The following is a 12,294-nucleotide window of genomic DNA, read 5'->3' on the forward strand; positions in this document are numbered from 1 at the left end:
TCTTCGCCCGGGATAGATAATAATTTCCCAAGACCGTTGCTAGCCTCTTGATACCTGTCATTTATAATGCTAAATCAACCAGGATATAGGTCTGTGGATGCAGCTAAATCCTCATAGGATGGCTTCACTATTAACCAGCTTCTTTCGATGCTAAGCGATCAGGTGAATAAAGGCGTGACGTATTACTTGACTGAGGTTCGAATCAGGATTCAAGCGGCAAACTTTTCTGAGATAGTCCCTCAATTCGTTCAAGATTATGCAGCCCCGCCAGTGGTGTTGGCCAGCATGTCCGAGAATGAGATTCGCCAGCGCCGGCAGTCCAAAACAAGGATGACCGAAAAGTTTGTACCGGGCCTATTCGTCCAGGTCAAGGGCCATCCAATTGCGATTCCAGTGGTTGAGCTTCTGGGATTTGCTCGCGTTAGTCGGAATGCAGATAATTTGGACGCCTATGCGCGAGTTTGGCTTCTAGAATTCCTTGTCAATAATCTCTCGGCAAGGCTCTTACACCTCTACAATGCGCCCTTACAACGGTTGATCTTAAAAGTCAAAGCGGACGAAAATGCCAATAATTTACGTCGATCACAGAGGGTAATGTCACAGCATGAAAGCAAATGATGATGTGTTGAGATAACATTTCCCTTCTAAGATGGCCAAGTTTGCAAATATTTCTGTTTTCCAGCAGCTTCAGTGTTGAACCGATGGCAGGGCTCGGTAATATGGCGCCTCATAACGACCAATGGGGGATGATGTCGGGATATTCCGGAAAACACACAACAATCATTTTCTTAGCCAGGTTAGGAAAATGAAAGGGAAATGTAACTTGCACGTCCACAAATAATTTTTAGCACCCTTGCAGCCGCTAGGGCACGAACTATTAGGAATTCGTGTTGTCCTATAGGAGCTCTGAATGCTTATGGGAAATGGGAAACAAACTTTTAGGAGCATTACGTGAAGTATGTGTAGACGATATAGACCATTGCATACAAAATTATCAGATGAAGTCGGGTATGAATGCCCACAAGCCAAAGCGTAACGCGTATTGAGAGTACAGCATGGCCGAAATCAGCGTCTCCACGCGACTGCAAATATCAGCCGATGCTGTGTGATCTGTCACTCCAAGGGCTTCGTAGTCGATACTAAAGTTCAAATTCTTTAATGCTGCCGCGAACTGGTGATTCAAGTGGTCTAGCTCCTGTTGTCGAATTTCGCTGTACGATCCTCCGCCGTACAGAAGGGACTGCTGAGAATAAATATATTTATGCATTTTTGCCAGCTCGATAGCTGTTTTGTCGGTCAGCATGAAAGTGACCTGTCCAGAGGAATGCATATCACTATCAGCCATGTGTGCCTCAATAGGTACTATTGTAATTCCCTGCTCCAAGGAGGCCGAGGTGTCGAACATGATAGAACCGAGGGTGTAGACGCGGTGATGGTCCATCCTATTATCGATACCACTATCTTGGTCTTCCCGTATGAAGTTGACGGCTGTTGGAGTATTTGGCAGGCTGTTGTCGCCATTCATGCTATTTTCGTGAAGAATTTCGGGACTGACAGCTTCGCCAACACACGACGATGTTGAATCTAGTGGAATGTGGCCCGACACGGATTTTGAAGGCGTCTCTGTTGCAGACGAAGTCTCGATGAGAGGTTGAGTCTCCCTAAATACTGGGGCCATCCGCACACACTCTCTTTCATATTTCAAGCAAAATCCGCAGGGATAACCTGGCCAACACTGTACAAGTCAGTCGAAGTACTGCTCGAGTTCTCTAGCAAATTTACCTTAATCTTACGGCGGCGGCATTCACCACAGGCAGTAAATTTGGCCTGCAGTTATAAGTATATATTTGATAAACAGCATCATCTCATATATTTATACCTTTTTAGATGACTTTTTCGTGATTCTAGACGATTTCCTCGCCATGGTGGGATGAAACTGATGTATGCTTTGCGGCTGATAGGGGGCCTGATAGCAAAGAGTATCAAGACGCTCTGAAATGTGACCGACTAGGAGACAGACGGCGCGGATGACCAGCTTTTGAAAGAGCTACAGCGGGAAGAACGTGAGGAAAAGGTTAGATTCGACATGCACAGATGAGAGGACCGTATTATATGTAGGAGGTAGGAAAGCAATCCTAAATACTACAGTGCTAGGGCAGTAACCGGGACTGTTATGAAATATGGCAGCAAATCGATTGCACTTCTTGGCGTCTCAGGCACGTAGCAACAGCTTGAGTTGTGAATTCATTAGCTTGAACGCGATTTAAGTCAAGAGAATGTCGGAATATACCAGCGCAGACAATATCCTAAAGGATCGGCGCTTGCTACTTAACAAGGTATAGAATATCGAATGCTCTAACCAGATTGGGTTAACAATTCACTGCGGACTCGGGAACATTGGCTTGTTTGAGGTCCATGCTTTTCAGATCCTATAAATATACATTGAAAAAAGACAGTACTGTAGGACCAGTGCCACTTAACAGTGTCACATTGACAAAGAACCCAGAACGCTCAAACCGACATTCAGACCCTTTCTGCCAGGCTCTTCTCGTCCGTACAGCAATTCATATAGTATCACCGATCAGTTTGATTTCCAAACAATTTAGCCCGGTGGTACGTCTCTAAATATGATTATTTCCAAGGCAAATATGTTTTTCTCACAATTGGACTTAGGCCGACAGAACTTTCCCTTATAAACAAAATAAATCACCTACACTTTCCGCATATGTACCTGGTACGTGCTGTAATCTCCATCCTGACGAACGACGCTCTGAGAATGCCGACCTAATACCAGCAAAACCCATTGAGAGCTCAAAGATATCAAGCGACCATATGGCAAACTACGCACCGTGGGATGACGAATGGGATGACGCCTCAGATAGTGGTCCCGAAATCGAGCAACCGGATGATCCTCTTCCGTACCAATTTATGATGGCAATAATGTTGATTATACTGGCAATAATATCTATCTCGGGAGCTCTACTAGGTGGGGGTCATTTCTCTGGCGTATCCAAATAAGTGACACTTGAGATTACAATATGCGCCGCTCCAGTTTTTATATTTGAAAGTATACAAAAGTAATATAACCACCCTTTAACGAGCAAGAATAGTTTGTCTTGGATCCTGAAACGTTCGCTTCTAGAACGAAAAAAAAAGAAGAGAAAGAAAAAAAAAGCTCCAAAGTTATTCTACTACAATGCCAATTTTACCTAGACTGTATTTGGATTATGCATTAATAATACAGGTGTCCTACTAAGTAAATGTACAGTATTGTACGGTTAACAAAATTTCGATAGATTTCAGTTACAAGTAGTTGCGTAGTATCTAGAGGTCATTGGACAAAAATGTTGGTATGACGGTTTCCCGTACTAAAGATTCAAAATCGTCGCATAGCCGTGCGCCAGTGCCGGTGCGAAGCGGCCCAGGTTGCAAGGCGAAATTCAGCACTCACCCAAGCCCTGATGGCCCGGTCAAACTGGCCATTGCTAAACATACATCCAAGCAACGAGAAAGCCATTCCCAGCAGGCTTCGCGAGCCTGTGCAGCAGTCACATCTTCGCTGCCTTCTGTCCCCATTAGATTTTCCAGCCACGCGATACATAACCAGGCCTCAATCCTATTTTAATTCACGGGGTATTCGTTTCCTTTTCAACTATAGTAAAATAATTTTCGGATAAACAAGCAGTAAGAATGCAAGGCACACAGGAAAAGTTGAGGGCCAGATTAATCTATCAATTTTTGGATGTAAATATAGAAGAGTTGGCTATATTCTGCCCAGATTCCATTCCGTATGAACACTGGTAGGATTTGCAAACAAGTTTCTGTGCTTTGACATAGGATACTACCCTCATAGCCTGTACTCTCTTGATGTATTCTAAGCTATTATGACAAGGAATATACAAGTGGGTATTATACTATTTTTCCCCTCGCTTTTTGAGCATATAGCTATGTACTGAAGAATGCAGAATGGTCTACCCTGCCTATGAAGTTACATCAAATTCTTGGAGCGAGGTGGGTAAAATATTACCTAGCAATCTGCTGTAGTGATAGGCATCGTCAGAATCGCAGATGTTAATTGGTCAATTTTCAGTGTCTTTGACCAATCAATCTCATAGAATTCGTCGGTACATTGACAGTTCCCGCAAGTAGACTGGAAGAGAAGAAATATCGAAAAAGCTTGCCAGTACCTCATTTTCTGGTAATAACTTTTAGACTGTCGTGGTTAACAAAGCTCGCAGCTGTATATATAACATTGGCTATTTTAAACTTATATGGAGTAAAGGTTTCATTTACAGACGCACCCGAAAATTCCTTCTACCCTTAATACTGGAATGATTTCCAAACCATAACCTAATAAGAATACCAAACCGATTCTGCCTAGTGATGGGACTAGCTATATTCCTATTGAAAGAAAAGCTTGTACAGAGTGAAGCCAAAGCTATTGTCCCCCCCCTCCCCAACGTACTTACCCTCTTTGTTCCCCCGAAACTCTAATTTGTGAATAAATGGTAAAGCGCCAAATTCACGGCTTGGCAACTACATATAATTTACAACCTTACTATCTTTAGGCTAGTGTATACTTAATCAGAGAAAGAGAAGAAGGCTAGTTTCGACTTCCTCTGTATCGAACCTGTGACTTGTAATCGAGTTTCTGGTACATATGTACGTTATATGTCATACAGAGGCAGCTGTCATGGGCACCGCCTTTCTAAATATATCTCTAGCCAGACTTTGAGGTTCTTATACAGTATGTATATAGGCAAAAGGAATACTCAACAAATCGACATGGAGAGTCTTATTTGTAGATAGATTAGGATTAGATGAATTATGTACAGACTTTCCGGATAACGCCTTCACTATCTGCTTCTTTCCTTCCTTCCCAAGCCCTAATGCCAAGTCGGGATACCCCATGTCTTGGGACCGGGCTCCAAGATAATTGGACAATCTATATAGTTCTTAACCTTACAAGGTACTGTATAAGGCGCCTTGGCATAAGGGTTCGGGAAAGAAGGCAAGTTAGCAGGTGGTGAAGGCGTTTCTTGGAAAGTCTGTATGCAAGATGTCAAGAAAAACGGGGATAATATAAGAGCTAGGGGCTTGAATTTAAGAATCATCAATATTCTCCAAGCCTTTGTTGGCTGGTCTTGAGATTTCATTCGGGCCCCTCAGTAGTTCGAAAAGTGATCATCGCACAGTACAGTGTGACAACCAGCGAGGGATTATAACGCAACTTCTAGCCACAGAGCCCTCCAAGTCATCCCCTAAATGACGATATTATTGTAGAATAGTTAGCGTATCTTCGGGTGCCTTCCATTGAAGCGATTGAGAAGCCATCCCTCTCATTTCTTGTGAAGACAAATTGCAACCTTGTTCCAGAATTAACAAGGTTCAGTGCCAAGACGGGCCCAATTGCCTTTTGTTTGAAAATAGGGCCTCCGATGCCGATAATCTGAGGCGACTCGACTAGATTGACTTGCTTGTCGGTAAAGAAAGAATACCTAGATTGCAGTTTGCCATCCTGAGACTTGACAAGCCGCTTCAGACGCTTTGTCCCTAGTGGAACCCACTCATACCCGCGCAGCGGTTCAGAGATATTGAGTACGACGCCGATATCTCTGAACCAAATCTCATTGCTTCTTTTCTTGAATTGATAGCCGTCTCTTAAACATTGGAAAAAGAGTTTCTCTTCATCTTTCGTCTTTCGATCGCCGGCTGTTTCGTATCTTGTATCACCAGATAGATCGGCACTGTGTAGCAACACGAATATGGTTTTGTTTTTCCTCTGATCGGGGGGCACCGTGATTTCATCCAAATTGGAGCCGACAAGAAATGGCTTGGCACCAAATTCGTCCACAATTTTGTCAAGCCATTCTTCGCTTTTAAAAATGGAAGTCCAAAGGTTGAAGGCCGTAGCCTCTCGTGGATGCGGCTTGATATCAATGGCGCGATGTACAGAAGTGGAAGATACAAGTGGAAGATGACGGGCTATATGGTCGATTATCTCACGTGGTAGGAAGGTCATTGTTATGGGAGGTTATAAGCCTGTCTTCGTTTGTACGTTGAATAAAGAGGATAACAAAAACACTGGACACCCTTCAACAGCTGACGCTGCTTATATACCCTCGAGCTCGTGCCTCTGGACAGCCGACGCATTCTAAACATCATCTTTGGCTCCTCATCCTGGCAGCCAGGTCAGAAATACTAAGCGGCATCAAATTGCACCTACCGGAATGCGCAGTTCTGGGATAATTGACTTATTGATTACGCTCCGCTCGGACCATAATGCCAGAATCTGAGTGGACCCAGGTGAAATGACAGGTGAAATAAAATTACGTACTCAGAGATCACATCTAGTTTGAATGATCATTCTATACAGTGATGATGATGATGATAATTCATACGCTGACCCCTCGCCTTAAGCGATATGCAGGGTACCACTATCTCTAATCTCTATGTACATGCTTGACAGTAAACTATTACTTTCCTGACGAACTTGGAGCCTCGTCAAGGCCTGTGTTGGCCGGTGCCTGGGGTTTTGTTCTGCCGCCCTCGTGGCGCGCGACTTCGAAATCTCTGCGATGCCTCCGCAAAATCTAGTACCGCCCCTAGGACGCTAGGATTCTGCGCGGCATCTCCCAACTTACCTTCCTTACCTTGACCTGCCCCTCCCAGCATATCTGAAATGTTGTTAAACACCCCTCCGATTTTCCGCCGTAGTTCTTGGCGTGGCCCTCTTAGCCGTGGGCAGTCGACCAGTACATGGACTACCGTTTCTGTTGCACCACATTCACACTGCTCGTCGTCACGAAAGCCGTGTTGTTTGGTGTATGTGGCAAGCCACGAGTGGTCGGTCCGAAGTTGGATAAGCAGGTAAGCTCGGTTACGAGGGCATTCTATACAGTGACTCTCGAATTCGGTCCGACCTCCAAACACTCGTTAATTGTTTGTTAGCCCTACTGCCAAGAACTTGGCCTGAATAAATTATTGAACTATTCAGCGTCCACATACTGTACCGTACCAAGTTTTATTCAGACTTTATAAACAAGATGCGCCACAACTAGGACCTCATGCAGTGACTGATTGGGCTCCATACTACTTACTATACGATTATTCAACCGTCAATATATTGGTCTTTGAGCAACCTCTGAAAGCCTCTTAAGTTATCTAAATATCGCTGTTCCTGTCCTAGTTCCTCCCAAGCCCTCAACCCTGTTTTTTCTTCCAGATATCGCGGCCACTCCTTTGGAAAATGTCCATTGATTTGCAATCTGCGCAGCTGCGTCATGCATCCAAGCGCTCGCACGAAGTTAGGGTCGACTGCTGGTCCCCAGTGATGGCATGTCGGCTCGGAGTCCAAATAGAAGGTTACTTCCTCCAGACTAGAAGCTTTCGCAGATAATGTTCTGATAAATTGGCACCATATTGGGCCGTTTGGAGGTTTGTTGGTCAAAAAGTCCGGATGAGGTCCAGGATTGTACACAGCGTGAACGGAGCAGTGTATCTTTCGCAATTTCTTCGCATTACGCGTAGTCAAATTAGCCAACCACTTCAGGCCGACTTCAGGGTCGTGGATTTGAAACGTGTTATCGGAGTAAAAGCTGGGCAACGTCTCACAAAGATAAGCTTGGGGGTCCCATACATGGAAATGGGGAGCAGTCATTGAAGGAGAAGGCGACATCAAGATGGGTATAGTATAGCACGTTTGCTAATGAGTAGCATAGAGACCTGTAATGAGAAATCTACTCAGTCCAACGCCGGGGTTTATTAAGCTTTATACGCCGAGAGGTCTGGAAAGGAGTCGGTGTATCCTGGTCTGGAGGTACATAAGAGGCGCAGGGTTGCCTGAGGGATGATGCAAGGAGTTGGCGCCTTATTGCTCGACAAACATGTAATGCGTAAGTCTTGATGGCCGAAATCAATCATAAAAAAACAAAAAAAAAAAAAAAAAAAAAAACTCCCTGGAAATTAAGACCGAACTTGGGCACAACAGCGTATCGTGAATTGTTCAAGTCAACCCAACTTCTGGATTTGAATCCTTTAACTAGGACTTCGAGTTTGGCCGTCTAATAGTATATACTATGCTTAAACGATAGATCGGTAAAATCAATACTAATTGAGATTCTTGTTGGAGGTAAGGACGTACTACACGGCAGGGATGGTCGCCTGGACAACGTTGAATGCCGAAGTATCACAAGAATTGGTCGGGTTTTGCGCCCCCTTGATCTTTGGAAAACACAACCATTTAACCCTTCTTCATAGGAGGAAGCTTCCCTATTCGGGGACCCATATAATGCAACAAGAATCCTGTGTTGACTCCCAAGAGTCTGACCATGGTAGAGAGCTTTTAGCAAATAGCGGTACTAGAACCTGGTTACTTCATCTTCAACCTTGCCTGTCACCGTATAAGTTTTATGATGTCTCTGATAAGGATATAATAGCCGCCCTTATTTTAATGGGGTTCGCTCAACAAAAGAATCACGCTAATCTCTTGGCGGTGGGGCCAACAAACAACTGTCATGTGTCAGAAGGTCAGAGCGAGTCGAGACCGACTGTACAACAAGCCAAGCCGATTATGCTAATTGACCTTTTTTCAAGACCAGTCTGCGAACGAATTTGACGTACATATTAAAAGTCGACATCTCTCTGTTATATACCGCAACACCCGACATTGTCGCAATGCCCCCCCAAAAGAGGACTATCTGCCATCGCCGATCCAACAGCGTCAGATCCAAATGCCAGCAGCGCAATCGACGGAAAAATCATTTATTCAGAAAGGCCTTTGAATATTCCCAGGAGTGCGACGCGGATGTCTCCTTGATCATAACCCTGAGAAACAATGGCAAGATTTTCTATTTCAACTCTAATGGCCGTGGGCCCCCTTCACAGGAACAGTTGGTAAGTAACTCGATACGCGTGAAAAATGAAAACAAGCAAACAGGTCCACAGGCAATGCACTTCCCAAAACCAAAAGAGATCACTACATGCGAGCTAGCCACCCAATACGACGATACACAAACTATAAAAAGTTGAAATGAAGAGCAGTGCTGAAAATAGCATTTGGTATACCAGACGTGGGATGGAATTGGAATGAAACAAGTCAAAAAATATGTTAAATCGATATACAGTCTTTCCGGGAAACGGTGTCACCACCTACTCTCCTTTGTTTCCCAACACACCTCGTTCCCGAGGCACACTATCCCTTATATAGCTAAGCGCTAGTGACAGCTGTCCACTTATGTTAAGAGTAGACCACCAATCCGTTCAGCTGTGGGGCGTCCTATCTTGACATTAGGCTCTGGAAAGAAACGAAAGAGTGCAGGTGGTGACACCGTTTCCCGAAAAGACTGTATCAAATGCAAACGTGTCTTCAGATACCACATAAATGCCTGAATCAAGTAGACCCAGCTGGGGTGTTATTTAAGAAGAATAGAAAAAGTTCTAGTGTTTCCAGAAAGAGTTTTTGCCCTTTGCCAGATCCTGCGACCAAGATTAACTATACCTTTGGTGGTAAAACAACGATGACCCTGGCAGGAACCGTCCAGTCATGTCGAGGCCGGGCGATCTTTCCGTCTTGGCAGTAGAACATCGGAAAGAGAGAGTCAATGCATCTCGCATTTCTTCGGTTGAGTGAGGGGATGACATTGTCGCTTAGTCAAGCCCGTGGCCTCCCACGGCCACATCTCCTGTATGGGCATCTCTCGGGTCTGTTTTCGGACCAAAATAAGCAGGGAGTGTTAGATGAGTTGAAATCTACACTGGCGTAGCTCACCGTGTCCACAGACGTTACAGTGCTAGTAATGGATACCAACTGTTTCTATATCTAGCTGTTTACCAGGCTTGCATTCTTAGGCCACACTACCTAGCATGAATACTACTATGGCGTGATGTTGAGGTTGGTGTCGATTTTTGACGTTCGAGGCATCGCCCGGAAACCGGACTCGCTTCCATCAGCTTCAACCGACTCAAATGTGCGCAGCGAGCGCCTTCCAGTAACATACACAGCCTAAAATGGAGTTCTCGGAACATATACAAAATCGGATAAGCGCAGTTCTTGGCATAGGGTCTGGAAGACAAACAAAAGTCCCTGCGGGTGACACTAGTTTTGACTTCAAGTGTACCTTGGCATTGTAACCACGTCGTTTGTCAAAAAGAAATATATAGCACGTACCTGATATCAGTGGAGAAACGTAGGGGATATAATTGATATATAACGGAGAGTCCTGTCTGCGCAAAACTTGAGTGTGAGAACGTATAAGCCTATAGAAATAAGACATTTTGAGACGCGCCAACGGGCCGAAGTGGGTGTAAGAATCGGTAGACGTACTGGGAGAAGCCCGAAAAAAAAAGATCCTTTAATCAAGTTGAGCGTTTCAAAGGAACAGGTCTAGGGCCCTTTTCGATCTGGGAGCGATGAGCTAAACTAATTCTTCAGTTTTCTCTGAACACGTAAGTGTAATTCCCGAAGAGAGTGGACCTCAAACAGGCTAATATACCCAAAGTTCCTAGTGATTTGTTACACTCGACGTCAAAACTAGTGCCACCCTTCCGAGCTCTTCTCTTTGTTTTATCAAATAGAGACTGGACTGTAAATAGCAAGATCATAAAATTTTAAGCCAATCGGATATTTTTGGCAAGCCGGTTATCAGCAACTTTACCCCTTTAATACGTAATTAGTTTTCTGGAGGACAAAGAGACTATAGTTGGATGTGACACTGAATTCACAATCGAGTGTACCCCGATTTGGCGAGAGCATTGAATACTCCACAGCAAGCGCTATCTCACCTTCGCTTGTCACTTTACTGTAGACAGGCATAACTCAGGAAATCAGGAACAGTAAGACCTTGTATCTTGAAGTATGAGCAAATCCTTAAGGAACAGTTCTGGAAGTCAGACACAGACATTTCGGGAACTGATGCCACTACCTACACTCTTTGATTCGGTCCTTGATTCTATTACCAAGACGGAATACCACCTATTAGAGCGGGCTTCTAACCTGCCTTATACATACCAGAGTGGATAGCTATTACCAGAGTTTAACCGTACAGGGGATAGAGTTGCTTCGGTACGAAGGTCTAAGAAAGAAGGAAACTGAGTAGGTGGTGACACCAGTTCCCGGAAAATCTGTATATGTGGCCACTGGAAAGTTCCATAACGAATAGCTCTATGAGAGGCACGCGTGGCCGAAATCATCTCAAAAACTCTTTTTGACAGTGACGATCCGACACTTCAGTCGACGACTAATATGTAGAGAGCGTTCATGGCATGCTAGGGATTCCTCGTGTTGTCCTCAAAGGCTTTTTGTAGCTTTGAGAAAAGCCAATTGTTGTAAATCAGGAAAAGAATGCTCGCTATAAATGCGAAAGAGCCGGTCACGGCAGCAGTTACTGTCGCTGTCACGGACCACAAGCCGGCCTGTGCCGTGTATATATTGACAAACGTATTGAGGAATCCTGTCACTGAATTAATCAATACTGGTCTAATACAGCTGGTTAACATCAATTCGTTAAGCCCAGTTCGTGTGATAGCGTACAAGAATATCTTTCTCGCAAGCCAAACATAATTGTCCCTTCTTTTGTAATATAACCATCCTGTGCCAAACAAACCCACCGCACAACACACAGCAGCGACTGCTAGGAGCGAAATATTCTGAACAGCAAAAAATATCGATTCTCCGATGTTGCTTTTGACCGCATTAGCCTTGAGTGACTGGGAGGTGCGAAGAGAGGCAAATGTTCCGGGAAAAACAAGATATCCTGCTAAGAGGATCCAGGAAAAAGACGCAGCTAGGATATTATCAAGCAGGGGAATATTTTCCATGTCGATCAGCATTTTCACATAGAGGGTGGGCGAGATAGATTTGCTTTCCTGGTGAACGGATTCTTTCCAGCTTGCAGGAACTAGTGAAGAGAGTACCCTCAACGAGGGGAAGTTTCGTGGTCGCCACATGGTACTCCTCAACAGGGACATCAGTTGACCAGAGTCTGGCATAGCAGCAGTATTTGAATATTAGGTAGACCATGAAAACTGGCAACTTCTTGGGACTTGATCTATTTCTCTGGGGCCTGAGAGTACGCAAAGGAGGCTAAGGCTCCGGGCTCATCCAAATGAGAAAAATGACCACTGCGTTGGTTTCTCGTGAAACAATTATTGACCAAAACTATTATTAATGTGTACAGTATCCTCCCTTCACGTCTCTAAACATTGCCAAAGATCAACCTCGCATCGACTGACTTTTACATGTCAGTAGTAGTTACAGCCTGTGCGTGTGTGTGAGTGTGTGTTCATACGCTGGTC

The 12,294-nt window shown here is 44.5% G+C and overlaps 1 protein-coding gene across 1 annotated transcript; it reads right to left on the reverse strand.

Moving 5' to 3' along the window:
* Positions 1-994: 994 nt before the first annotated feature.
* LDX57_009332 (uncharacterized protein) lies at positions 995-1,678 on the reverse strand (the record flags this gene model as incomplete). Its single annotated transcript, XM_046091059.1, has 1 exon — positions 995-1,678. One exon carries the CDS (start codon positions 1,676-1,678, stop codon positions 995-997), a length of 684 nt encoding a protein of 227 aa, XP_045947036.1.
* Positions 1,679-12,294: the final 10,616 nt, after the last annotated feature.

Source organism: Aspergillus melleus (genome assembly GCF_016097325.1).
Source record: "Aspergillus melleus strain CBS 546.65 chromosome Unknown contig5, whole genome shotgun sequence".
Lineage (NCBI taxonomy): Eukaryota > Fungi > Ascomycota > Eurotiomycetes > Eurotiales > Aspergillaceae > Aspergillus > Aspergillus melleus.